The following is a 25,413-nucleotide window of genomic DNA, read 5'->3' on the forward strand; positions in this document are numbered from 1 at the left end:
GAGAGAACCACACGCTCCGTGAAAATGTGGGAATGCCACCAGACGGTGGAACTGGAAAGGAGCACGAGCATCAAGATTATCTTTTGCGGCAATACTCATGAGTCTCATTATGGAGGGTTGTGCCGCGGCATGAAGGTGATGTACAAGCACGGTACACATACCTGAGATGTACTCTTACTTATCAAATACTCTCACGAAGTCTTTTTCCACATTCTCATCTGCGTATATCGAATCCACTCGACGTGTTGATATTTCAGGAAAAGCGAATCCATCATCTCTATCAACCAAAACTTGCAGGGAGCTTAAAATCTTTATCTATACTCCCAGATGCCCGGGCATCATGCACGGGTATTCACCCTTGTCCTCGCAGTACTCCGATCCGACGCTCTGATCACGGACATAAGCCTCCCCTACGCGCATCGCGAAATCGTTCGCACGTTTTCGAGACCCCTGGCTTGACAGCTGATGATATGGCAGTCCAGGCTTGTACGATGCGACATTCCATCAACAAAAAACAACAAGACAGTACGAGTCATCATTTGTGCTATCTGGAGTTCATCCTGACGGCTGACAGGAACCAGCGAAATCACCTGGTGCTTCAATCGCGGCAAACCTTCCGCACTCAGGACGCGGCATTTCCTAAAGCGGAACCCCGCATTCTCGCCCAGCCGGCCCAGCTAGCATGACTTCAGCCCAGATGCAACGCCATGAATGTACCTACTCGAAGCCTTGTTCTCGCGCAAGCTTTGACATCTCTCACCTCCGCATTCGCTTCCCCGCATATCCATAATTTCCCCGGACACGGTCCGCTAAGAAATCCCACATGGATACCTGGCGCTACATTAGAAGCATCGACGTTAAACTGGATGAGGAGATGCCGGTGCACATCTCTACGGGGTTGCGAGTATAAAGGATACATGTTTGCGGCCCACATGTTTGGTTCACGATCATATTGTTCTGCAGTCCCTTCCTGCTTGCCAGACTATTGGGTTCAGGGTCTTCTTCATCATGTTTGAACTAAGAGGCAAGAGCCTCATCGCAGTCATTCTATTGACCTCTGGTCTTGACTTCCTTCTCTTCGGATGTAAGCCTGAAGCAATTCACTTTACATCGTGGTCCGATAGCTAACACGATTGAAGATGATCAAGGACTTTTCGGCGGTATCCTGGGTGGCCAGCGCTTCAAGGATACCCTCGGCAACCCGAATCCAACGATGACCGGACTAGTTACCGCTATCTACGATATTGGATGCGCGCTTGGTGCCGTTGTGGCTTTCGTCTTCGGTGAACGCATCGGACGCAAGCGTTCTATCATCCTCGCCAACCTCATCGTCGTTATCGGTGCTGCTATACAAACTGCCAGCTTTGACTACTGGCAGATGTTTGTCTCGCGCATCATTGGTGGTATCGGCGTCGGGCTGTCAACGGTTGCAGTGCCAATCCTACAGTCAGAGACATTGCCGGCGCACAACCGTGGCTCGCTGCTCGTCGTTCAGTCCGCTCTGATCATCATCGGTGTCGCAGTCGCTTCTTGGCTGTGCTTTGCGACACTGTACGCCGAAAGCTCATTGCAGTGGAGATTTCCTGTCGCTTGCCAGATCCTCTTCTCGCTCATGGTCTTGGCGCTCTGCCCGTTCCTGTGCGAAACACCAAGATGGCTTGCATCGCGTGGAAAGATCGACGAGGCGAAACACACTATCAGCCGACTTTTGGACAAGCCTCTGGACGACGAAGAAGTGCAAGGCCAACTCCAGGAGATTCTTGACGCTATTGCGGCAGAGAGCAGCGAAGAGGAGCCCACCTGGGGCGAAGTCTTCAGCAACGCCACCAAGACCCGCAATCTACACCGTGTTCTTCTCGGAATGGGCCCGTACATGATGAATCAGTGGAGCGGTATCAACGCGCTGTGCTACTATCTCGCCTACATCTTCCAGCAGTACCTCGGTTACTCTCCGAGCATGTCTCTCATCCTTGCCTCCGTGGCCTTCACTCAGTATGCCGTGTTCTCTTGGCCGCCTTACTTCTATATCGACAAGATCGGGCGTCGATGGTCAGTCATGGGCTCGTCAGCCGGTTGCGCAACATGCATGGCTATCATCGCCGGATGTCTGGCGAAAAACAGCTTTGCCAGCGCGGCAGCAGCTGTAGCCTTCATCTTCTTGTATCTCGACTGCTTCACTCTCGGTATATTGCCCGTATCATGGTCCTACTCAGCCGAAATCCAACCTCTCCGTGTCCGCAACAAGGCAACAGCGGTTGGCGTATTCTCGCATTGGATGTCAAACTTCGTGGTCGTCATGGTCACCCCGATCGGTCTTGACAACATCCGCGGCCATTACTTCTGGGTTTGGGCAGCTGTCTGCGCGTCCTTTGTACCTCTCACATACTTCTTTGGCGTTGAGACTTCCGGACGTACACTGGAGCAAATCGACATTATGTTCTACGAGAACCCGAGGCTATGCATGGGGCTCAACAAAGAGAACCGAACAGTTGTAAGAGCGAGCAAGTCAGATGAAGAGAAGAGATACAGGGAGTTTGCACATGCCAACGAGAAGAACCAGGCTGTGATGGCGGAGAGGATAAGCCAAGATGACTAGATCGTGTTGTCAGATGCAAGAGGGAGAGTGTGGAAGGTCAATGCACTGTGTGAGCCGAACAATGCGCGACGACAAATTCAAATTATCGAATATCAATTAGCAACCGACTACATTCAATTACATGACGAGTCGATCTACCAACTAAGTTCAATTACATGACGCGTCCATCTACCTGCTCCGCATCTTTGATGTGAAACACAATTTGCAAGTGCCTAGATTCCGGATCAGCGAACTGAGATGCAACAATCTTGTCGACAACCCGACGACCCAACCCCTCCCGATGTTGTATCAGTAGGTAGGCGGTACCAGTTCCTTCAGGCGTCCCAAGTATCGCTAAAGCTTCGTCTGAGTCTGCATCAAACTCGTATTCGAGATAAGGCCCAGATTTGCGCGGCTGTACTCCAGATATTACATGCTGCACTACCATTTCAGACGCAACACTGTCACCGTAGTGAGAGACGGTGCGTAACACTGGCTTTGGCGATTCAGTGCGAGTAACATGCATCCATGTGAGGTATGCCATGTCGCTCCAGTGGCATAGTTTGGGCAACAGCGTAGGCACCGTTGCGCGCTCCGGCTGGTCTACGAACTTTACCAAGCCCGATGCCAACGCCTGAGGCGCGTAGTTAGCCGCCGATTCGATCATGCCATCATCAAGATATATATTATTGAGAAACCAGGCGTCGGTGGCCAGGTAGGTCTCGCCGTTCCTGGTAGTTTCTAGCACATGTTGCGCCGAACACATAATCCCTATCCGGGTGTCGGTTTTAACATCCAGAACATAGCCCCACTCTTCAATGTCGGAGACGGATTGGAACTCGCTCCGGGGAATGCTGGGTTGGTCAGAATGAGCCTGTGTATGCAGCAGTCTACCTTTTTCCAAAGCCTTGGTGTACGCTGTTAGACATTCGTCATCAGGGTACTTGAATCGCTCGCCAGTAAATCCTGTAGACATTGTTAATTTCGTGCAACTGCAAAGGCCGAGAGGTGTATGATGGTGCTGAGGGTGCGATTAGAATGTCGAAAATTGTGATTGTATCTGTCTGCTGGTCACTGATAGTGAGAGTGCGATAGTAAGAGCGCGATGGAAGAGCGAACAACCTTCATGAGTACATCTTTCACCTCCGTGTCAATCGGCAGTGTAGGTATTCATCAGTGGGTGCACATCTTTGTCGGTATACAGTGATGTACCGCCGTCGCCGTGTATAGGACATTGTATCGACTCTTTTGAGTTGATGGATCAGCTGAGTTCAGTAGTAGACCGTTAACCGTGATAAGATGATTTTAACACAAAGTGTTATTCTATAATGTCGACCTTTTGCCGGCAGAGCATTCTCGTGTAACTATGGCTGGGCTTCGTACTCCAGTGCCTTGATAGCCCAAGCCGTAGGTATTCCTCTGTTCCCGATCATCTTCTTACTCCTACCGAAACGAGATATCCACGCCAGTTCCCAGCCTCCGTCACATTCCTGCAACTCTTTCAAAGATGCCAGGTCAGATTGGGTTTCCACATCGAGCTTCTGGCATGCTAAGACACGTGAGGCGAGGACGAAAGAATCCCCGGGGCGATTGACGCGTTGACGTAAGGCCTCAACCGTTGGCTTACGTAGCGACTGGACCTCAGGTGCAGTGGGATTATCTTCGATGAGACACGCCAGAAAGTACAGAAAGGTCTCGCTGGCAAGATAGTGTTCCGATCCATCGATGTGACCGCCTTTCAGAAGGACGCGACGAATGTGTTCGAGCTCGGGCTGTACTTCTGCGCCGCGTCCGTATCTATAGAGGGCACGGACGGCGTTGAGCATAATGAACGGGCATACACGGGGCCTCGTGCCACCAAGATAGATCATGATAAGACCGTCTTTATCGTGCCTGTTCTCGACGATACGGTCCAAGATCGGATTGGCAGATGCTGCAGGTGGAGAGAACGCAAGAAAGGCGAGAGCTGTATCGTCGACATCATCAGGGTCTAGGTTCAGGCGTATGAAGTCAGCACATATACCACAACTGTTCATCGATTCTACTTACACGTTTTCGTTGTGCCGACTGGTGGGCCATTGAAGAAGTTCCATGCTTTGGCTTGGCTACGGGCCTGTCGGATGTCCGATTGGACATCAGCGTTGGAAGCGCCGGGTGGTGAGAGACTGATGACGCTATCATCATTCAACTCAATTTGTATGAGGAATTGGGCGAAGTGATCAAAAATCACGGGGGCGACATCCTGAATGCACGATGTATGCTTGTGCGCATTCACGGTCATGAAGCGGCGTGCCCTGGCAACAGGATCCATCAAAAGGTTACGCAACTGACGAATAAGAGCGGTCGAGGAGTCGAAGACGATGCCATGAATTCCGAAGGAGCGGGCGGCATTGACGTTGGCGACTTTGTCGTCCACAAAGATCGCGGAAGAAGGGTCGCTCAAGTTGAGGCTATCCAGAACATGCTGGTGAAATTGTAGATCAGGTTTCGTCATGCCAACCTCAAAGGACAAAAACTCGCCGTCGAACAGATCCCAGTCGGATAGTACGGTCTTGACAAAGGCGAAATGTTCCTTGGCAATGTTGCTCATGGCATAAACCTTGAGATGGTCACCTAGCTCAGCTTTGAGCTCTTTGAGTTGGAATGTGAGCTCTTGGTCGACGCGCAATGTCTTGCGGCATTCCATGAGCCCGGTATCGATGGCGTCAGGATCGAGAGAGAGCTCCTTGCTGATAGCTTGGATGGCTTCTGTCTCGCTAATACAGCCGCGTTCCAGTTCGCTCCAGGTTGGCGATCGGGTGATGGCGTGGAGACTTTGAGGAGAGATGGCAGTGAGATTTTCGATAGACCAGTGACACAGCACATCGCCGATATCAAGAATGAGCGCACGCTGTTGTTGTGAACTTGTGACGGCCATAGTGATGCGACCACCTTGTTGGCTAAACTCTGGTTGAGTCTTTCCACAAGTAATCAGAAGCTGGGATTGAAGGCAATGACTTCTTGCGGGATGCAGTGGAAAATGATCTTATGTACTCTGGATCAGACGGTCGATACTGAAGAATGCTTTAGCTAGAATAGACGCAGAGGTTGAGTCTTATATACGGCGGTGTAGGAAATGCTGGAACATGTCTACTTCCTGCAGCTGCACCGCGACCATCATCACCTCAAGCGATCATGGCTGTTAGCCAAGTGGATGCCGTGTCTGTAGACTATGTCTTACTTTTTCCGATGCTTCTTTGAATCAGAAGCCCCCTGCAAGCCACAAGATGGGCCTCAACATCATCATCGTCATCGGCAAAGGATTTGTACGCTGTCAGCTAAAGACATGCTTAGAGACGAAGCACATACTCAGATAAGCGACGCAATTGAAGTCTGTAGGCGGTTTCACAGGTTTAGCCTCAACAATTTCCATTGACAGATCTCTTTGAAAGTGTATCTTGTCTTGCAAGTGGCGACTGGAAGATCTGCGTTGCGCGTTCAGTGCATCTGAGCCGACACCCTTGCGGCGAGAGCCAATCCTTCTATAGTAGCAAGACTGTGACCCATCTCACCATCCACGTTGCTTCGAATCACAGTATACTGCCACAGCGGTCGTGTAGAGGAAATGAGTTCCACGCATAGTCGCGCAGTAGTTTATCTCTAGTCTAATGCGAACGCGAGACAAATTTTGGCGATGATCACACGGCGTCTGGTACCCCGGGATTCGTGCGAAAGGCATCAAACGAATGAGTGTACATATACGTAGTCTGTTGGGGATGGCGACGCGATAATCTGGTACCTAGCGATGCTCTGACACCGCCACTCTCCGTTCGTCCAGCATGCGTGCAATAGCCGCTACTATGTCAGCCCAATGTGGACAACCTGGTACAAAGGTCAGAGAAGAGACATTGTAATGCAAGACGTTGTACGTCGTTGAAGTTGTCGTGAGCTCTGATATGTCCAGGCTTCAGCACGATGGTGAAAGCTAGAATTGAGCTGACCTAAAACCCTTTGCCAGCTACCCACAGCATGTTTTTGGTGGAAGAGCAAGCCCTATCGGGCTCTGGAACCTTGGAGATGATGTTTGCATACACTCCACTCCGGCATATGCACAAGGAGGAAGGTGGTGTTGAAGCATGCAGGTGCCGTCATCTCCTTTGTTTTCACGTTTGAGCTGGGGCCACGTGCAATTTTCCATTTCCAGGATAGCGTAGAGGCACCAAGCCCCATGCCGCAAATGTGCCGCACACCATCACCCACAGGAATACCCTCGTCGGAGCCTCACCGAGCTTCACCGACTACGGCAAGTATTGTGATCGCAGTCAGCAGTCAGTCTACTCAGCAGAAACAAACAGGGCCTTGATCTGTTGGCTGCCATCATACCTAAAGTCAACGCGGATGAACGCCGTCACGTCATCGGAGGCGGGCACAATCACGCCCAACGTACGTTGCATCGACGGAGAAGCTGATGTATGCGCACCCATCTGCATACACCACACTAGTCAATTGCGCAAACCTCCGATTCTCTGAGTGTTACCCAGCCCGTTGAAACCCCGAGACCATGCCTGCAGGGACTGAATACCCTGCGCTTGTCGCCACCGGTAGTACCGTCTTCTACACACATTCGACGAATCTATCGTCCGAAGGTGAAAGCGACTTACGTATCACATCGCTTACGTTTCCCCAACTGCATCTCCGCCTTCCTAACACGAACGACGCTTCTGCACTCCTACGACTCTTCACCGACGATCGCAATGTCCAGCACGACAAGTCATGTGCCGGTCTTGACAGTAGTGACGCCATTGAGCATTTGATCAAGCAATGGCAGGTCGTCGATTTACCACTGCAGCGTGCCAACATCGTTATCGAGATAGATGGGAAGACTGTCGGTACCGGCGGCTTGGGCTGGATTGGCATAAGAAAGACTGATGGCAAGCTGATTGGTGACGCAGGCTTGATGTTGGACACATGTTATCGTGGCTCAGACTACGGCTATGAGTCGTTGTGTATGGCCATTGATCATGGCTTTGCTGTCCTGGGCATGGATGAGATACACATAGCTTGTGTAGATGCTAATACTGCGTTCAAGGGATTGATGAACAAGAAGCTCGGATTTCCGGCTGACGCAATAGAAGATAAGTTGTTTGGGAATGAGTGGATCTGGCGCATCACGAAGGACGCATGGGAAGATAGTACGCACTCTGCACAAGGACGGGTTCGATGTCAAGGATAAGAGAAGGTATGAGGGGTCACCGGCGAAGATTCACAGCCATAGTGAGTGTCGCACATATTTAGCGATAACCTTCTGGCGCATGTAAGAATCCTGCTCGATGCCGCAAAGATGGCTGGGGTCCAGTTACCGGCAGTGGGCTGGATATACATTTCGGACCCTCGTCTTTGCTAACGAGGTAGTAAATGACAAGCTCAACTTCATCATCAACCGCGTGCGAGGCAGATGGAATAGCCTCCTGTTGAGTCTATTAACAAAAACATTATGATGCAGCCTTTGCGCAAACCGCAATTTGTTGATGCACGTGCGGCAGAACGCACCAAAGCCGCATTGTTGAGTTTCAAGGCACATATTTCCTTCTTCAATTAACGCGACCAAGGGTAAAGAATACAGGAATTGTTCCGCTGCGCATTTGGGAAGGTTGTGCTGAAAGGAGGCGTGAAACACTTCAAATACACGTAAAGTCTCACATTCCTGCATCCCGAGCTCGTCTTCCATCGGAGAGCTTTCCGTACACCTTCCCCATCACAACACCATGATTTCAGCTACATCAATAACAAATAAAATCCATGGTGTTGCGAGCAGCGCAGATCTTATCCTTCATAATAATGCCGGCATTATTCTCATGCTCTTGGCGCAAGTATGCTCCACTATCCTGGCGACATTGGGACGCATCCTGGGAACGCAGCGTAGCGGCGACGGCTCAGGCACCACAACAGTCGGTACTTCCGAGGTATGGGAATATGCTCCCCGTCCACCTACGCAAATACTAATGTTCTCCAGATACTCATTGTTATGATGTCGATCATCACCATTCTGTCGTGGACGTACATATTACTGTCCCCGGCAGCCATTCCCGGTGGTGCATTTGGTCCTCCTAAGCTGCGCCCTCTACTCGTCGTAAGAGGCGTTGCGGGTTTCTTCGGTATCTGGGGCTTCTACATCTCTCTGCGCTATCTCGCATTAGCTGAGGCGACTCTGATCAACTTCCTCGCGCCAATTCTCGCAGCTCTTCTCCTCGGCTTATTACCAGGTCAGCAGCGCTGCTCTGTCGCTCAAATTCTCGCAGCTCTAATTGCGGTCATTGGCGTACTCTGCGTATTGCAGCCATGGAGCGCTCATATAACGAATACGCCTAGAGAACATGCGCTGGCCATTGGTGCGGCACTTATCGGTGTCTTCGGCGGCGCAGTCTCTTTCTTAACGATGTCGTGTCTAGGAGAGCACGTACACCCGATGACAACGGTTGCATACTTTGCGCCCATTTGTACGCTACTCAGCTGGGCATCACTCATCATACAGCAACAAGGCTTGAATTTCCCATCTACCGCCGTAGGATGGCTGTTCGTGTGCGTGTTGGGCATATTGGGGTTCGCTATGCATTGGCTCCTGGCAGCGAGCTTGATGACCGGCGATTCGAAGAGAGCGCTTCACATAGTAAATCTGCAGGTGGTGTTCGCTATGTTAGCGGATAAGATTGTATGGAGACTGGAGCCGGGATGGTGGAAGTTCGCTGGTGCGGCATTGATCGTGGGGAGCGTTATATTCGTTGCGGCTGTGAAGGAACCTCAAGGATACACACTGGTTGGAGAAGTCGATGAAGAAGAGAAGATTGAGACTGAAGATGCCAATCACTGAGGCGAGGATAGCCAAAGCTGCGGATCTCTTCATTGCTGGAAATGAAATGCGCTGATGGCGGGGCTAATCTACAGAAGGCCAAGCCATCAACATTTCAACCCCAACTGGCCCGGCACAGAACTATACACCTGTCGTCCCTCAAACCAAGTCTTCAAGACTGTAGCTCCAGCAAACTCTCCCTGACTCAAGTCCTGGTCAACAGCAATGAAGTTTGCCATCTTCCCAACTTCAATGCTGCCCTGCGTGCGACTTCTTCCCACCGCTTCTGCACCTCCCAACGTGATCATACGGCAGAGCGTTGCAGCGGCTACCAGCCTTTTGTTCAATCCCTTATGGGCTGGTGTTTCAGGCACTTCAAGTCTCTCCACCAGGTGTGCAAGTGGATCGAACAAACTCGGGTTGGGAGTCAAGATCCAATCCGAGCCAATCGTCATACGAGCGCCTGTAGCCAGAATATCGTTGAAGGGCCACTTGAGCAGATGGGGCGCTGCTTGCACAATGGGATGGTGCCAAATTGCCGGGGACATTTCGGCGGTAAGGCCCAGGCGTGCGATCCGTGGGATGTCATCTACAGCATAAGTTAGTTTGCTAGCATGAAGATCTCGCGAAGGATGCCCAGGGATGGCTTCACATACCTGGATGGACTGCATTACAATGCGCAACCTCGTGCTTGGGACCGTTGGGGTTGTTCTTTCGCACAGCCTCGTAGGCGTCCAGCGCAAGCCGCAAGCTTCCCTCGCCTGCGGCGTGGATCTTGCATGTCATGTTCCGAGCATCGTATTTGAGAACTTGTTCGAGTAGCTTGTCGTAGCTCAACAGCAAATGCTTAGCATCGGGCGCTCCATGGTCGTTCAAATCGCATTGGGTGGACTGTGGAGGAAGCGGAGCGCCGTCGAGGAAGAACTTGACAAAGCTCGTGTGAACATGTTTGCTCTCAAAAGCTTCTGCAACATTGAGCAGAGCTGCTAGTGATTCCTCGCGCTCGTGAGCTTTCTCCGGTGCGGCAACAATGTGTGTGTGTATGTTTAGAGGCAGGCGATTCTCCGCTTCCAGCTCACGCACGGCGTGTAGATAGACGGTGTTGGCCGATGCCTCTTGCACGGATGTAATGCCATACCTATGACATTCAGACATGGCAAACTCGATGACAGTCTTGGCATAGCTGAGTGGTGTGCGCCGTAGACCGCGCCAGATTGGAGTTGTTGCAGCCTCGACAATCTCTCCGGTGAGTGTGCCATCAGTTCGACGAAAGAAGAAACCCCCAGGCGGGTCCTTGACGTCGTCGTCGATACCCATCTCACGCAACCCAGCAGAATTCACGAGAATTCGATGGCAGGATATTTCGCGCACGATTACGGGGTCGTCGGGGTACAGCTCATCGAGGTATTTTCTGTCGGGAATGCCATCGGCAAAGTTGCTTGCCTGGTAAAAGTTGCCTATAATCCAGTTGCCCATGACATTTGAAAAAGCGCAGGCACAGGAAGCTGACTTGATGTTGCTGGCGAGGGTCTTGTCGGTGCTATCCCAGCCGACGTGTGCTTCCCCAGTGCGCTGGCATCCAGCCGCTAAGAGGTGAGTATGAGCGTCGTGGATACCGGGCATGACAAATTTCTCTTGTAGTTGGTACTGAACGAGTCCTCTTCTTTTAGCAATGGTTCTGATCTCCTCGTTCGAGCCGACAGCTTCAAACTTGCCGTCGGGATTGACGATGAAGGCTTCAACCCATGGTTGCGCATTGTCCACGGTGTATACTCGTCCGTTGACGAAGGCGGTAGCATTTTCTGGCCCTTTGGACGAATAGAATAGAGGAGCTTCCATATCGCGAGGCAGCTAGTAGGTCGTAAGAAGAAAAAGATTATCCCAAAAAGCTCGAAAAGTATAAGCGATCCGGTGTTGACACTGATGATTGTGAGGGGGAAGTTCATATGCCAGAAGCTCTGGACGTCCTTATAACCATCCTGTTCATGTCCTGCTACTTGGTACTATCAACCAACCATATCGACGAAGACGAAAAGACATCCTCGGCTGCACCGATACGGCATCATACTATACTCGCATTCGGCTCGTAGTCTAGTGAATACTCGGAAGAAGCCAAAACTTTAACCTCGACTAATGTGATACTCGTGCGCTGGGTATCGGGGTATGCGAATTCTGGGAACTCGAAAAGTACAATTGGCAAAGATGTAGACGATGAGGAAAAGGTCGAAACTGAACTCACTTCGCGACCTCGGGAAGAGGGCTATGCATGTTAACCATTCCGGGCTTAGTAAATGTCGTCATTGATGATCGCGCACGCTCCAGCTCACGTCTCTTCTTCCCCCAATCGCGAGGCCAAAGGCATGTCCTCCAAATTCTCAAAGGTTGGCAAGCGATAGTCAGGTGCGCATGGAAATGTTAATGAACAGGATATCTGGTCATGCAAACCACGCCATCGCAATGTGCATACTGCGAGTACCCAAAGCTGTGGAATGTGGGGCCTCGATCAGAAGCGCCTACCAGCCCCCCGAGTTTCCTTGACGCGACCCCGAAGTTGACCCGCTTGCAACCAGCACCTCGTTCACCCGCGCTCAGTACCTACAAGCGTACATACGATGGAAAGACCTCCCATGGCAGTTCAACACGCCTTGGTTGTACGAAGTATCCACCTCGCAGGGCATATCCAACCAATCACCACAAACTACATGCCCAACGTCTCCGTTACCTTGCGTTCTCCACACGCAATCATCATGGTCCATCCACTTCAACAACTTGAGATCCATCTAAGAATGTGCTATCAGCTACAATGTATCTCTATGATATGGCATAAGCTTGCGCAAGAGATGTCATGACTTACAGCAGGAGCTTGCGGAGGGTTGTCAATCGCGTCTCGTCCGTAATGGTACACGCCTTTAAAATCCGCGACCTTGAAGGGGTCTGGGTAGCCGCAAGGATCCACAGATACTAGAGCTGGGCCTTGGTACATTTGCCAATAGTACTCTGTACCGGAGGATCGGAGGAGGAGGATCTGGACCGAGGAGTCGTAGTAGTCCTACCTCGGATTTAGCGGTGAAGTCTATCTTGGTATTCAGAAAACCGACCGAGGGGCGCCAATCGGTACCATTTTCTGACCTCCGTACGCCGGTGTACTTGACGGGTTTAGCGAAAGCCGTGCAAATGGGAATGGCGGCTAGGCCGACAAGTAATGAGGTGACTGTCCGCATGTTCAACAGCGTAGTGGTCGACGTGCTACTTGCTTCTTGATTTTAAGAGCCGTTCGGGAGAGGAGGGTTGGCACGAGCAGCGGGACGGGTTTATATACTGTAAGCGAAAGTGAACCGATTGGTTGCCACGTAGGCAGTGACACCCTCGAGAGACGAACAACACACACCGAGACCATACAAGCAAACAAGTAGGGAAGCGCTTTCTTTCGGCCACTAGCGCACTTTGAATCGAGTAGAATATAAGCATGTGTATCTGGAAGCGATACCCAATTCGATTCACCAAGTATCTAAGATGGTAACCAGCTGTCCGGCTTCTAAGAGGAAATCAAATGTTCCGCCCTGTTGCAGACAGAAAGATCCCAATCCCAAGACCGTCCACCACATTACTCAAGCGACAAAAGACTCTTTTGCCAAGTTATGCAGCGCACGAAGAACCCCAGCCTAGAAATTGCAGGCGTATCCCCGATGGTACGACCAACCTTGGCCGGTACATGAGATCGCTCCATCGTTCCAACTCGCATCTCGCTCACAGTCGTAGATCATCCAGTCGCCACATACGAACTGACCGACATCACCGTGACCGTTGGTCTTCCAGTTGCAGTCCTTGCGGCCCATCCACTCGGGAACAGGTAGCTCCGTCTACGCTGTAGTCAGTTTCATGTGCACTTCCAAGCTGCAATCGATGGATTCACTTACCGCGGGTGGGTTTGGGGGGTTGTTGATGTCGTTGCGATCATAGTCGAAATCACCTATCTGCGAGCCGAGCTTGAAGTCTCCTGGTTTGCAGGCATTCATCTTCACACCATAAGGACCTAGATACAACGACCAGTAGAAGTCCGCAATCGAGTAACGCTCAAGAATGATCTGAACCGAATTGGTGAACACATCAGCTTGCTAACATAAGGTCAGTAGAGCACTGCGTCCCCGAACATAATGCATACGTACCAGACCATGTGCGGTGCGATTAGCCTGCGCCTCGGGGCTCAAGAACTGGGCAGATGTTGCAGTGGTCGCGCCGAATAGTAGACTGATGGATAGGCCCATGAGGAGGGTGAGCCACGCGAACATGTTGAAGAAGATGTTATTGTGCGTTTCGTCCAGGCCTTCAGGATAAGCTTTGTGTTAGGGATAGAGGCTGAGCGAGAGCCATTGTGAGCTAGATTTATATTCTATGATCTCTTGGCTCAGAAGCGAGCACCTGACGGCTCTAGTGGGCAAAAAAAAAGGCAGGCGAAAAGGCAGGCGAAAAGGCAGGCGAAAAGGCAGGCGAAAAGGCGGGCGGAAGGGGACGTGCGAACGACCAAGTTAGGCGACAGCTCTTCACGCTTTGCCATACAGGGTAATTAGAGTGAGACTGAGAACGATAGTGAGAGCCTTCTTCATACATTCATTGGTTCTACGTATAATGGCTCAGTATTCCCATATCTATAGGAGGCAGGAGACTTGTAGTCACATCTCAAGCTGCGCCTTGCCCACCCTCACGATCGCTCTTCATCAGATTCTTTATCCAACCTCTAGAACTCGCAGTACCAGGCCACAGCGTAGCGTGGACGCGGGTTACCGCAAGAAACTTGTTGTCCATATCGAGGGTCCTTGGCGCAGTCGATGATGTAGTAGTCGCCGCAACGAAACTGGCCCGCGTCTTTGCCAGTGGCGTGGTAGGCACAGTCGCCGCGGTTGCCGTACTCGATCGGGACCTCGAACTAGAAGTGAGTCAGTGCATGTACGGTGCGCGTCTAATGATAGCAGCCAACTCACCTCGGGAACGAACGGCAAGTAGTTCTGAGGGTAAGGAGGGCTGTCCATGTCTGGCTTGTTGGTGTGCCATCCGGGCTCGCCATGATAGACCTTCTCGAAGCGAGTGTCTCCACAAGGGTTCACGGCTACGCCGCTAGGTCCTTGGAAGATGTCCCACACGTAGTACTTGGTGTCTACCTCCTCGACCTGGATCTGGAGGGAGTAGGGATACGGACCCTGGCCCTTGAACGTAGTCAGTACGAGGCTTGACGTTCAACACCATCGCGCACTCACGGCAGTGGGGTGGTCTGCAAACTGCTCAGCGGGTGCGGCAAGAACGAAGCCGAGGCCGACGAAGAGCCACACGAGGTAGGTGACTAAGGAAGACATAGTTGCTATTGATTCGTAGGCCGGCTGTGTCGAGTTGATGAAGTGTGTATGAACGGAGACGCGATATTCTGAATTGGCGTTGGAGCTCGATATCTCGACAAGCTCGTGGTGAGAAGTGAGTGCGTTAAGTAGGCAACTGCGCAAGAGCAGCACGTGTGTGGAGCCAATTGAAGTTAGTCTCAGATGAAGCAAACGGCAGCCGCTAAGATAGGGTCAGAGGGCAAATAACGCGTCAGAACTCGCACACGAGCCTGTCTCCCCGCTTACACTTTTTGAGGACGAGTACGTTTCTTGAGGACACCTGGGCATATACATTACTTGAGGACGAATATATTGCTTGAGGACGAGTGCATTCCTTACCCTACATGCATACGTTGGGTGAGATGACCACTCAAATAAGCCTGCTTGAACCATACGGTTAACCCTTACATACGCTTGCCATCAGCCCGGGTCCATCTAGCCTGCCTCCTCAGAACTCGCAGTTATATCCGCGGTGATATTCCCGACCATCCGGGCATCTGAAGGTTGCCTCGTTGTAGCGCGGATCTTTTGCACAATCAATGATGTAGTAATCCCCGCATCGAAACTGACCAGCGTCGACGCCGCTACCAATGTAATGGCAGTCTTCGGAATACTCGATGTCAGCGTATACCTATAAGAGTGTGCGAGTTAGCATGCGATACTCAGCAAAGAGTTTAAGAATATTCTACTTACACTGAGAGGGGGAAACGGCGGATGGGCGATGTCGTCCTCCTCGCCCGCGAGTTCCCTTCCGAAGTAGACCCGCTCGAAGTTCGGATCATCTTTAGGGTCCAGGCAAGGATCCACTGCGATTCCTTGGGGTCCCTGGAAGATGAACCAGTTGTATCGGCGCACAGGGAATTTACTTAGGATGAGCTGGAGGGAGTACGGATATTTAGATGCCTAGTTAGCTTCATCAGCAAGAGTGCTACAAGATTGCTACGGGAGTGCGTCAAAAGGGCTGATAAACATACGTTCGCAGTATTGCGCCTTGCTATAGATGTGACATTACCGGCAGGCGTGTCGACAGGCACTGCTAATACAAGGCTTAAGCAGGCAAGTAGCCAGACAAGTGAAGTAAGCCAGTTGAGCATGGCGAATTGGAAGTTGATCTGGGTCTTGTGTTTCGCTGATTAGAGGAAGAGAGCTGGATGAGAAGCTTTGATGTAGATTAAATGCTTGTCGATGACTTGAAGTAATCAGTCTTCAAAGTGGGGTAGAGAAGCGGTGAGCTGTGAAGAGCAGCGGTTGAGCGTTTGCGGGAGACAAAGGAATGTTGTAAACAAACACAGGGTCTTTCACTAGTAATGCTAAACGTAGTATGGAAGTATGAAGACATTGCACTGTAGTAAACGGAGGAGAGACTGAGCGGCATATGCATGCATTCCTTCGCACAATGTAGAGTATCTCCGCTCTGCGCTGTGCGCATGTTCCAGCCCCAGCCATCCTCGAGCACAACTTCTTATTGATAGACGAGCCTAAGTATCCACGAAGAAACCGCGATGATCCCATGCCTTCTCTCTCCAGTCGCATTCCTGGGCTGGTTCTAAATACCGTTCATCTTGGTCGAAATGCAGAATGTCACGACCCGGGCCGCAGTCAAGCCAGCCTGGATCGCCGCCTGTTGAGGTATATTGACAGCCGACATATTTGCCTGGGAGATCCAAAGGGAAAGTCATCTATACCGCGTAAAGTCAGTACCTGCTCATAACGAATCGATAAAAGACACAGATCATGCCAGTGTTCTGCAGACTCACCTCCGGCGGAAACGGGGGCTTCTTGATTGGGTCGCCTTTGTAGTAGTATGGACCCATAGATTCGACAGGGTGGAAGTCTTTCATGCCATATCCCAGGCTGCAGAGTGGCGCGGCCATACCAGAAGGGCCCTCATAGAAGTGGTAATAGTATTCTGTTCTTGCTGAGAGCCGAGATTGCTTCCTGAGGATAATTTGGATGGAGTTCAGTTTTCTGGGGTCGCGGATATGCTTGTACTAAGGTCAGTCTTGCTTTGTTGAGGAGCACCGAAATGAAGTACTGACCATCGCTCCATCAGATGTTGCCATTGATGTACTGTTCGAGAGTGCGTGCGGGCTAGGTACCTCGAGAGGTACCGCGATACCTGGCGCGACCAGATACGCGACAAGCCAAACGAGTAAAGGGAGCCACGAAAACATGACGAGTGTAAGTTGGGGGGTTAAATGGCAGTAGCTTGGCTAGGTTTTGTAAAGCAGAAAGAAAGCGCGGGTGAAGGTGAGAGCCGAGTAGATAAGCGCCTAAGCTTAGATTGGCGAAGGACTAAAAATCGTGGATCATGGAACTGTAAGCGGGGCAGGAGCAATCGGTGACCTGCCAACAGTGAGTGCGAACGTCAACGGTGAAACAGCGCTATGATCATGTGATCGAGCAGCACGTGGCGCGATTATTGCGTCATGTTCTGATACTGCGTAGAGCACCTACCTGGGTAAGTCAGGTAACGTACCTAGGTATCACAGTAACACCAAGACTGAATGAATAGCGGGCTCTTCCATGTCTCACAGTCTCCGTGTTCCTATACAGTATCAACTATGGCTAAGAGGAAATGCGGCTAGTAGTACAACGGGCAGTCATGCTAGCAGGTATGAACGAAAAGGGTGTAATTGGAAGGACCTGGATCCGGCAAGTGCTACCCCCAGCGCCTCTAGCCACTCTCTTCAGACAGCCCAATGCTAGGACGATTCCTTAGGCACCTCTTCATCAAAGTCGCAAAAGAACACGCGACGGTACCGACGGCCGTTATCACAGTGTATCTCCGGATCTTTGATCTGCGGGTCGAAACCACAGTGTTCAAAGTGCTTGTCGTCACACTCGATCCAAGTCTTTTGCGCGCCGTCGCTCGAGTAGTAGCAGTTATCTTGACCGTTGATAATGATCGGAAGACTTTCATCGGGCTTTAGAAGGATATGTTTGTCAGCCTGATGCTTCACCTAGTATCACATAGCGTTGCAAGACTCACCTCCGGCATCCTTTCAAGGTATCTGTCGGGGATCTGCTCATCTTTGGTCCCAGTGAATTCAGGCTTGTTTGTCGGCCACCATCGATGGAGGCCCTGGAAGGGCGCGGAGGAGGATGTAGGCGCACAGGGGTCGACTGCCTCGCCTCCAGGACCGACGAAGGACATCCAGTTTAGTTTTTGATCTATCTTCTCAAGCAGGAACTGGACAGATCGATAGCGAAATTTCGATCTCGGAACGTGGTTTGTAACGATAGTGGGAGCCACCGCCACTGCAATGCCTGTAGAGACCCTTGATGGGGTGAGGTCATTCGCGGTAGTGGATTCTACCCCCATGAATCCCGCTATTGTAAGTGTGGTCCAGCATCTCATCGTGGCCGGTACTTTCTGGTGCTAACGTACCGCTGGAGGCTACTATTGGTATCGTGGTGTGGCTGTGTGATTGATCGGTAGGTTTCAGAGATCTTCTGCTTGAAAATGCGGAAGAATAGACAAAGTGGAACAGTATAGGTTGCTTTATAGCTCAGGAAGAAGAGCTAGGATTTCTTGACGACATGTTACGATGGGGGTGATTCCTAGTCATATGTCTGCTGTCATAGGTCATGACTGAACCTATTGCCGGGTGCTAGCGCAAAGTTGCCTTTGTGTCCATGTCTATGGACCGCATGATGCACCTTGGAAGTTGGGTGGAATGTACTCTCTCTTGGTGATACCCAAGTGTCGGGTATCATCGTGTCACCCGAACCTGGCGCACATACTGCAGCGTGGCATGGCTCGTTCATTCGTGATAGGTCGTGAAACATACATAGACTAGTCAAAAGACACTCGGCCCAAACCTCTCTTTTTCACCGCCTTGACGACGCCGTCCTTGATCTTCGCAAGAGCTGTTTCCCATGGCTCTTTCGAAAAGTTTTCGTCCTTTTCCGCCTCGTAATTAATGACGTAGTCGATCCATTTCACCATACCAACAGCCTTGCTGATGTCCTTTTCTTCCAGTACGACCTTTCTGAGATACTTGATCAATGCAACGACATCTTCGCCATACGGCCCTTCGTCAGTAAACTCGCCAATCCATTGCTTCATGGCGACCCTCAAGTCCGCCAGCGCCGAGAGTTTGTCGGTTGTAAAGGTCGGCTTTACAGGGCGAGGGACTTTGATCGTGGGTAGTTCTGTAGGCGGTTCGACTACCGGTGGAGGTTTAGCCTTGCGTGATACAGAGACACGGAAAGCATTCATTTTCTCGGCTTTGTGTTGTGCTAGTACCTCTTTGCGAACGTCTTCGGGTAGCGCAGCGAGGAAGGCTGGGTCAAGGTCATCTTCCTTTGGTGGTTTGGGCACGGTGGGCGCTTCAAAGGCATCATCGCTTGGGCCCGCGGAGTTCTCTCTACTCTCACTTTCTCGTGCGGGGTTCTTGAGAGAGATGAAATTGGCTTGAGTGAGAGTTTTACCAGTCATGCTAATAGACTTTGCTTGAGCAGCGGCAGCAAGCATTGCAGATCTTGGTGGCCGGCCTCTACCACGCTTAACAGGTACAATGGCTTTCTTCGCAGGGATACCTATGATTCTATTCTTGCGTGGCGATTGGGGTAGTATCGTTTGGTCCGCGCCCTTTGGACGGCGAGAGGGAGAGAAGAGAGTGATGCTGGCGTCATACTGTGCAAGTATCTCGGCACGAACTTCGGCTGGTAGCGTAGCAAGTATATCGGGATCAAGTTGAGACTGGGCTGGGAGTGCTGTCATAGCGAAAGGCAAAGCTTTTGTAGGTGTGCTAGGGTTGCCTCTTTTGTCTTCATTGCGTGCAGGTGTAGGAGAAGACTGACGCGTTTGGCGCAGCAGTTTTGATCGAATGTCCTCTGGTAGCTCGGCCAGTACTTTGGGGTCAACCTGCGAGGGCATGATGAACTGCGTGCCTAACATGTTTAGCGGGCGGCGTGAAGGTGTTGATGCATTGAGTGTCTGAGCGCCAAAAGGGACATGCTCTTCTCCTGACGAGGCTTTGGACTTTCGTGGGGTCTCGGGATCGTCTTGGATGGGGTCTTCCTCAACTGCTTTTGGGGCTCGCGCCACACGAGCTGTTTCCGCGTTGCCGACTTTGAATTGTAGTCGTCGCTGTGAGCCTTCAAGACTACCATCCGTGGCATTCTTCATAGGCTCAAGTTTTGTCATCTGTATGCCGATGCCTCGAAGCTCACCTGGGGTGAAACCAAAACCGCGCAGTATGCCTAATGCCTCTTTCGTAAGAATTTCTTTGGCGTTGGTAGCGACACCAAGCGTGAGGCTTTTGTTATGCGTGTCGCATTTGCCGTGGCCGAGATGCTTGGGAGGATCCAGAGGAGCGTCTGGAGAACGTCGCATAATCTTCATCATGAAATGCTTGCCCTTTACCCTCTCCTTCAACAGTCTCTTCTGGAGCTCTCCGCATAAGCTTGCAATGAACTCATCAGCTTGCTCCTGGTTCTCAAAGCGAACGCCCCAGTTCACCTCGGCAGAAATAGACTTGCGGACGACTTGCTCCCCTACTTCTTGATGATCGATACCTCTTGCGTACTCGTAAAGCTTCTCTCCAGTCTTGGGCCCTAGTATCTGAACGAGCCTTTCTTTCGTAAGCTCGCGAATGTCTTTGACGAGTTTGACTCCCTGGTCCTCCAGCTTGCCTCCAATCGACCAAGCGACGCCTGGGAGATCTTGTATCTGAAGTTGACCTATGAAGTCTAATACCTCTTCGGGTTTGATCTGGTATTGTCCGGCAGGCTTTGCTTTGCGTAAGGCTACTTTGGCTAGCAAGATGTTGCTACCGATGCCGACGGAAACGTTACAACCAGTCCTGGATCTGACTTCGTCGCGTAGATTGAGTGCAATTTCTTCGGCTTTCGCCTGCTCGCGATGACTGCTGCCTTCGGAGTATTGTTTGCCATCACTACCACCAGCAGCGATGCATAGGTTCGATACATCGATGAGCGCTTCGTCGATACTAACACTCTGCACTAGACCACCGCTAGCCAATATGGCATCGTAAAAGGCGCGGCTGGTGGCTTCGTACTCGGGAAAGTCATAAGGCAAGATTTTAAGGTCTGGACAAAGCTCTTGAGCCCGCTTCATCCACATACCGTTTTTGACACCAAATGTTCGGGCAGGATAGTTGCAACTCGCGATTTCAGACCCGCTGCCTTGGCCATGCGCAACAACTGCCGGCTTGTCTTTGTATTCTGGGTGTTTCTTCAAGCTGACTGCTGCGAAGAAACTGTCAAAGTCCACGTGGAGAATATAGCGCCGAGCGCCCGGGGCGCGCTTCTGCTTGGCCCTCTGTGACGAGGTCTTCTCGCTCGCTAGTGCCTGCAGCTGGGACTTGAGATCGGCTTTCCATGTCGACAGATGATGCAGCCGTGATTCGCGATAGTATTGTTCGAGGAAATTCGGATCGACAACGGTAGATTTGCGAACCTTTGGATCCCGTAGAAGTATTGCATTGTGCTCCTCGGCAGTCAGCTCCCGGTTCTTAGGCTTTGGAGCGTCTTGCACCGGAGGCAGTTGCTCAACTTGGTCTTCGTTGTCGTCTTTTGACTCTGCGCGCTGGGGCGGAGGAGGGCTCGGGTCCGTATAGAGACAATCGTCGACCTCGTCCGGCACGTCGTCTGTCCTAGCCGGGGCTAGTGAAGGGCTGGTCTTGGGTGGTGTGACAAGCTTCGCAGCTTTACTCGACTCTGCGGATCTAGCCTGGCCGGGCAGGCCTTCGGGTTCGCGGGAGGGTGGCAGATCCTCAATGTCATCGTCCGGTGTAGGAAGCCGCTGCTTCTTGTTCGAAAAGCGCGCGCGCATGCTGCTACTCGGTGTTGGTGTACTCGCCGGACCAGCCTGGCTTCCCCTCAGTTGACTTGTGTACCAGCTGGCATCAGTCTGGTCCCGGTAACCCCTTGTCTTGACATTCGCGGTGCTAGTCATGCCGCCCTTGCTGAAGGCCAGCACATTCTGCTTCTCGCCCTCATCAATTACTCGGTACTCGCTCCATGGCAGCAACTTGCCCGCTTGTATGCTGTCTACGACCCACGCGGGCTTTACGATTCGGTATCTCCGGAACTCGACGACTTTCTTCGGCGTCAGACTACTGGCAATGATGTGCGTGACCGTAGTCTTCCCATCCAGATACTGCATGAAGCCGCCGCCGTGTTGGACTATGAAGGTGTGCAGGTCGTTGAGCGATGGCTGCGTGTAGCCGTTGACATGCGCCACGACGCCCTTGAAGATTTGAGGTTTGTTGCCGGCCTGGTTTCGTATGTCGGCATCGAGATTCTGCAGTTTGATCTTCTTCCGCCTGAAGTAGTCGGTAAAGCCGCCAAAGGCCGAGCCGCGGTACTCCTCTCCATCCTCGCCGTCAAACTGGTGGCTGGCGATGCGCTTGCGGACCGACTCGGAGTTCTTCTCTAGGCGCGAGCCCATGGTGACAGTGGTGTGGTGGATCGAGAGCGTTCATCGGGGCCGGGGTCATGATGGGGCGTCGCGGAGGTGCGTCGGCTGCCGCATGTCGAAATCGGTGTTGGTGGTGAAAGGCGCGTGCCGTGGCGCGTTGGAGGACCGCGAATACGTCACGCTAGCGACGCTAAGTGGATCGTTCTGCCGGCGGTGAAAGCACGCTAAGAGAAAGCTGCAGGCCTTGGCGAACTTTTTCTACCTCTCGAAGTCGCTGCTCTTCAGTTTCTCGCTTTTCGTTATTATCCTGCTCTACCAGCTGTCCTCGAGCTGTGCAACTTCCTGAGCAACAAAAACGTGCGCCGACTTCATATTCTCAACAATCCCGTCAGCTCTCCCAGACATAGACTTGCGACCACTTCCAAGATGTCGTCCGCCATTCCCGTAGGCGTCTACGGACGTCGCATTCCAGCTGGAAACTTTCCCATCCTGGCTGCTGACGACCAGTCTTCCACTGTGAGTAGCCTTGACGCCCGGTTCTACCTGCTCAGCGTTACGAAGTTTTATGCGCCGAAAATTCGCAGTAAAACTCTGTCGCATGCGCAATTCCATGGCAAAGTACTGATAATGATTAGTTCCGCATCACCATGGCGGCTATCGACCCAGATGCCGAGCCTCAAATCGACGACGAGCACAAGCACCCTCGCGCGACTCTGAAGCTCATCCGAGTGCCCATGGACTTTGACTCGGACGATGATGATGATGAGGACTACGAGGAGGGTGACATCGAGGCTATCGCTGCTCGTCTGCGTGCCGCTGGTGCGCTCCCTGAAGCTGATTCGGACATGTCCGACTCCGACGATAGCGAGAGCGAGAAGAACGGTGGCCCCAGCGATCCTGCCCGGTCAAAGAAGGCCAAGCAGGCAGCCCTCACCAAGAAGCTGCAAGAAGAGCTTGAGGCCGATGAGATGGACATCGACGGCATGACCAACGGCAAGGGAAAGGCCAAGGGCAAGGCCAAGGTCACCGATGACGACTTGAGCGACGAGGACGATGAGGACGATGAGGATGAGGACGACGAGCCTGAAGAGCTCGTTCTGTGCACTCTCGACCCCGAGAAGGTATGCTTGATCATGACAATTCCAAACAGACTCCATCTAATACCTCCGTAGCACTACCAGCAACCGCTCGACATCACCGTCCGTCAAGGTGAGGAGGTCTACCTTTCCGTCAGCGGCACTCACGACGTTTACGTTACCGGTAACTACCTCGCCTTCCCCGACGAGGATGATGAGGAAGACGACGAGGACGACGGTCTCGACGAGCTCGGCTACGATCTCGGCTCCGAAGACGAGGAGCTCGACGGTATGGGAGAATCAGAGGATGATGAGCTCGATGGCATGAACGACCCCAGGATCACTGAGGTTGACTCTGACGATGAGGAGCCACCCAAGCTTGTTGACGCCAGCAAGAAAAGCAAGAAGCGCGCTGCTGAGGATGATGCTACCCTCGATGACATGATCAGCAAGACCAACGGTGATGCTAAGCTCAGCAAGAAGCAGGCTAAGAAGCTGAAGAAGAACGACGGCCAGGCTGTTGCCGGTGCCGCAGAGCCAGAGAAGAAGGCTGAGAAGGTTGATACCCCCAGCAGCGACAAGAAGAAGGTTCAGTTCGCTAAGAACCTTGAGCAGGGCCCAACTGGCTCCCCCAAGGTTGACGCCAAGCCAGAGGCAAAGAAGGAGGCCGCCAAGGGACCTCGCACCGTCAGTGGTGTTCTCGTCGACGACAAGAAGGAGGGCAAGGGCAAAGCCGCCAAGAAGGGCGACCGCGTCGAGATGCGCTACATTGGCAAGCTGAAGAACGGCAAGGTCTTTGACTGTAAGTTGTCGAACTTCCATATGGTACCACCATGACTAACGAATACGCAGCCAACAAGAAGGGCAAGCCATTCTCGTTCAAGCTTGGTGTCGGTCAAGTCATCAAGGGTTGGGACGTCGGTGTCGCTGGCATGACCGCCGGGGGCGAGCGTCGTCTTACCATCCCTGCGGCGATGGCTTACGGCAAGAAGGGTGCTCCCCCGGACATTCCTCCTAACTCTGACTTGATCTTCGACATCAAGTGCATCTCGGTCGGTTAAGCGCGACCTTGCAAAAATCCACGCGCAGTAGGGTCCACTTGGTCCCGTCAGGATCGGATCCACTCCCGTGCAGGACTCCGCCTGCCTGCGTGCGTTCGCGCCATTCTCATTTCCGTTTCTGTCTCTGTATCAACTGCATAGCGCGTCGTCTGAGATATCCGACTTGCATAATCTGGGGTTGTTTCATTAGATGTGTGCAAGGAGGAAGGATCTCTCAGTCCTCTTCGCCAATGTCTTTTCCATATGGCGGGTCTGTAAGAGATATAGCGAGGCGATGTTGCCAAAGAGCAAAGGTTCGCTGAGGAAGCTACTTTGAAAAGTTCTACGGTGTTCCGGTTGAGATGTACGAGCGGTAGTAATACACAATCTTCAAGCAACATCCAGAACGCGCCATGTCTGCAAAAGTGCCACATGATCGAGGTGACATGCTGCAACCCTGCTGTTCACATTTCGATTCCGATATCCTCAAACTCATGTAAGTCACTGTGAGAAAATGCAGAACCGAGGCTTCCGAGATTGCGAAGATTCTAGCGCTAGTGGCGGACCATTCAGAGTGCGAGACGGGTGCACGAGCCCCAAAGACCCCACAGCGCTATAACCCAACTCCTCTTCGTCTTCGCCCAACTCCAACGTCGACTCAAGCCCTCTGTTACACAACGATACCGCAACTACCTCAAAGAACAATTTCGCTTACGCACCACCGTCTTCGACACCACTACCCCACTACACCAATACCGAACCAACCGTGGCAATACCGTAGCAATGGCGATGACGAAACGAAGCAGTAGTAGTATGAGTAGTAATAGTAGCATTCATTCGTACTCGTCCGCGAGCAATGTCCGCGCTAGCTGCTACTCCGTAAACACCGCTACTGCCAGCCTTCACGGCTTCCATTACTCCACTACCCCGTCTGCCGGGGCCGGGTGGTGTTCCTGAGGTCAGCTCGGTATGTCCACGCCTTACGTTCTACGTATGTGGCACTACTAACATTCACAGGGAATTCCATCACCCCCTTCAAGTCCCCCCCTCGCCGCCAAAAACGCGTCCACCGCCCAAGGTGGCAAGGCGCGCAGAGGGGGGGCAGCATACACCATCACGGGAGAGTGTGAGAGA

General features: G+C 52.1%; 7 protein-coding genes across 7 annotated transcripts; 3 read left to right on the top strand and 4 right to left on the bottom strand.

Annotated features, from left to right (window-relative positions):
* Positions 1 to 1,008: 1,008 nt before the first annotated feature.
* J4E87_000583 (uncharacterized protein) lies at positions 1,009 to 2,596 on the top strand (the record flags this gene model as incomplete). The annotated part of the gene is made up of 2 exons (XM_049372238.1): positions 1,009 to 1,084; positions 1,140 to 2,596. 2 exons carry the CDS (start codon positions 1,009 to 1,011, stop codon positions 2,594 to 2,596), a joined length of 1,533 nt encoding a protein of 510 aa, XP_049238372.1.
* A 151-nt stretch (positions 2,597 to 2,747) lies between these two features.
* Positions 2,748 to 5,492, bottom strand: J4E87_000584 (uncharacterized protein; the record flags this gene model as incomplete). The annotated part of the gene is made up of 3 exons (XM_049372239.1): positions 2,748 to 3,429; positions 3,959 to 4,565; positions 4,625 to 5,492. 3 exons carry the CDS (start codon positions 5,490 to 5,492, stop codon positions 2,748 to 2,750), a joined length of 2,157 nt encoding a protein of 718 aa, XP_049238373.1.
* Positions 5,493 to 7,115: 1,623 nt separating this feature from the next.
* On the top strand, positions 7,116 to 9,422 carry J4E87_000585 (uncharacterized protein; the record flags this gene model as incomplete). The annotated part of the gene is made up of 3 exons (XM_049372240.1): positions 7,116 to 7,769; positions 8,473 to 8,517; positions 8,568 to 9,422. 3 exons carry the CDS (start codon positions 7,116 to 7,118, stop codon positions 9,420 to 9,422), a joined length of 1,554 nt encoding a protein of 517 aa, XP_049238374.1.
* Positions 9,423 to 9,508: 86 nt separating this feature from the next.
* Positions 9,509 to 11,240, bottom strand: J4E87_000586 (uncharacterized protein; the record flags this gene model as incomplete). The annotated part of the gene is made up of 2 exons (XM_049372241.1): positions 9,509 to 9,990; positions 10,058 to 11,240. The coding sequence occupies 2 exons, from the start codon at positions 11,238 to 11,240 to the stop codon at positions 9,509 to 9,511; spliced, it is 1,665 nt and encodes a 554-aa protein (XP_049238375.1).
* A 1,823-nt stretch (positions 11,241 to 13,063) lies between these two features.
* J4E87_000587 (uncharacterized protein) lies at positions 13,064 to 16,331 on the bottom strand (the record flags this gene model as incomplete). Its single annotated transcript, XM_049372242.1, has 11 exons — positions 13,064 to 13,261; positions 13,319 to 13,516; positions 13,568 to 13,737; positions 14,184 to 14,325; positions 14,381 to 14,596; positions 14,654 to 14,885; positions 15,017 to 15,050; positions 15,341 to 15,401; positions 15,464 to 15,646; positions 15,745 to 15,899; positions 16,325 to 16,331. 11 exons carry the CDS (start codon positions 16,329 to 16,331, stop codon positions 13,064 to 13,066), a joined length of 1,596 nt encoding a protein of 531 aa, XP_049238376.1.
* Positions 16,332 to 18,569: 2,238 nt separating this feature from the next.
* On the bottom strand, positions 18,570 to 22,193 carry J4E87_000588 (uncharacterized protein; the record flags this gene model as incomplete). Its single annotated transcript, XM_049372243.1, has 1 exon — positions 18,570 to 22,193. One exon carries the CDS (start codon positions 22,191 to 22,193, stop codon positions 18,570 to 18,572), a length of 3,624 nt encoding a protein of 1,207 aa, XP_049238377.1.
* A 396-nt stretch (positions 22,194 to 22,589) lies between these two features.
* On the top strand, positions 22,590 to 24,300 carry J4E87_000589 (uncharacterized protein; the record flags this gene model as incomplete). The annotated part of the gene is made up of 4 exons (XM_049372244.1): positions 22,590 to 22,679; positions 22,799 to 23,284; positions 23,336 to 24,041; positions 24,092 to 24,300. The coding sequence occupies 4 exons, from the start codon at positions 22,590 to 22,592 to the stop codon at positions 24,298 to 24,300; spliced, it is 1,491 nt and encodes a 496-aa protein (XP_049238378.1).
* Between the last annotated feature and the right edge of the window lie 1,113 nt (positions 24,301 to 25,413).

Source organism: Alternaria ethzedia, assembly GCF_023757985.1.
Source record: "Alternaria ethzedia strain BMP 0044 chromosome Unknown scaffold_1, whole genome shotgun sequence".
Lineage (NCBI taxonomy): Eukaryota > Fungi > Ascomycota > Dothideomycetes > Pleosporales > Pleosporaceae > Alternaria > Alternaria ethzedia.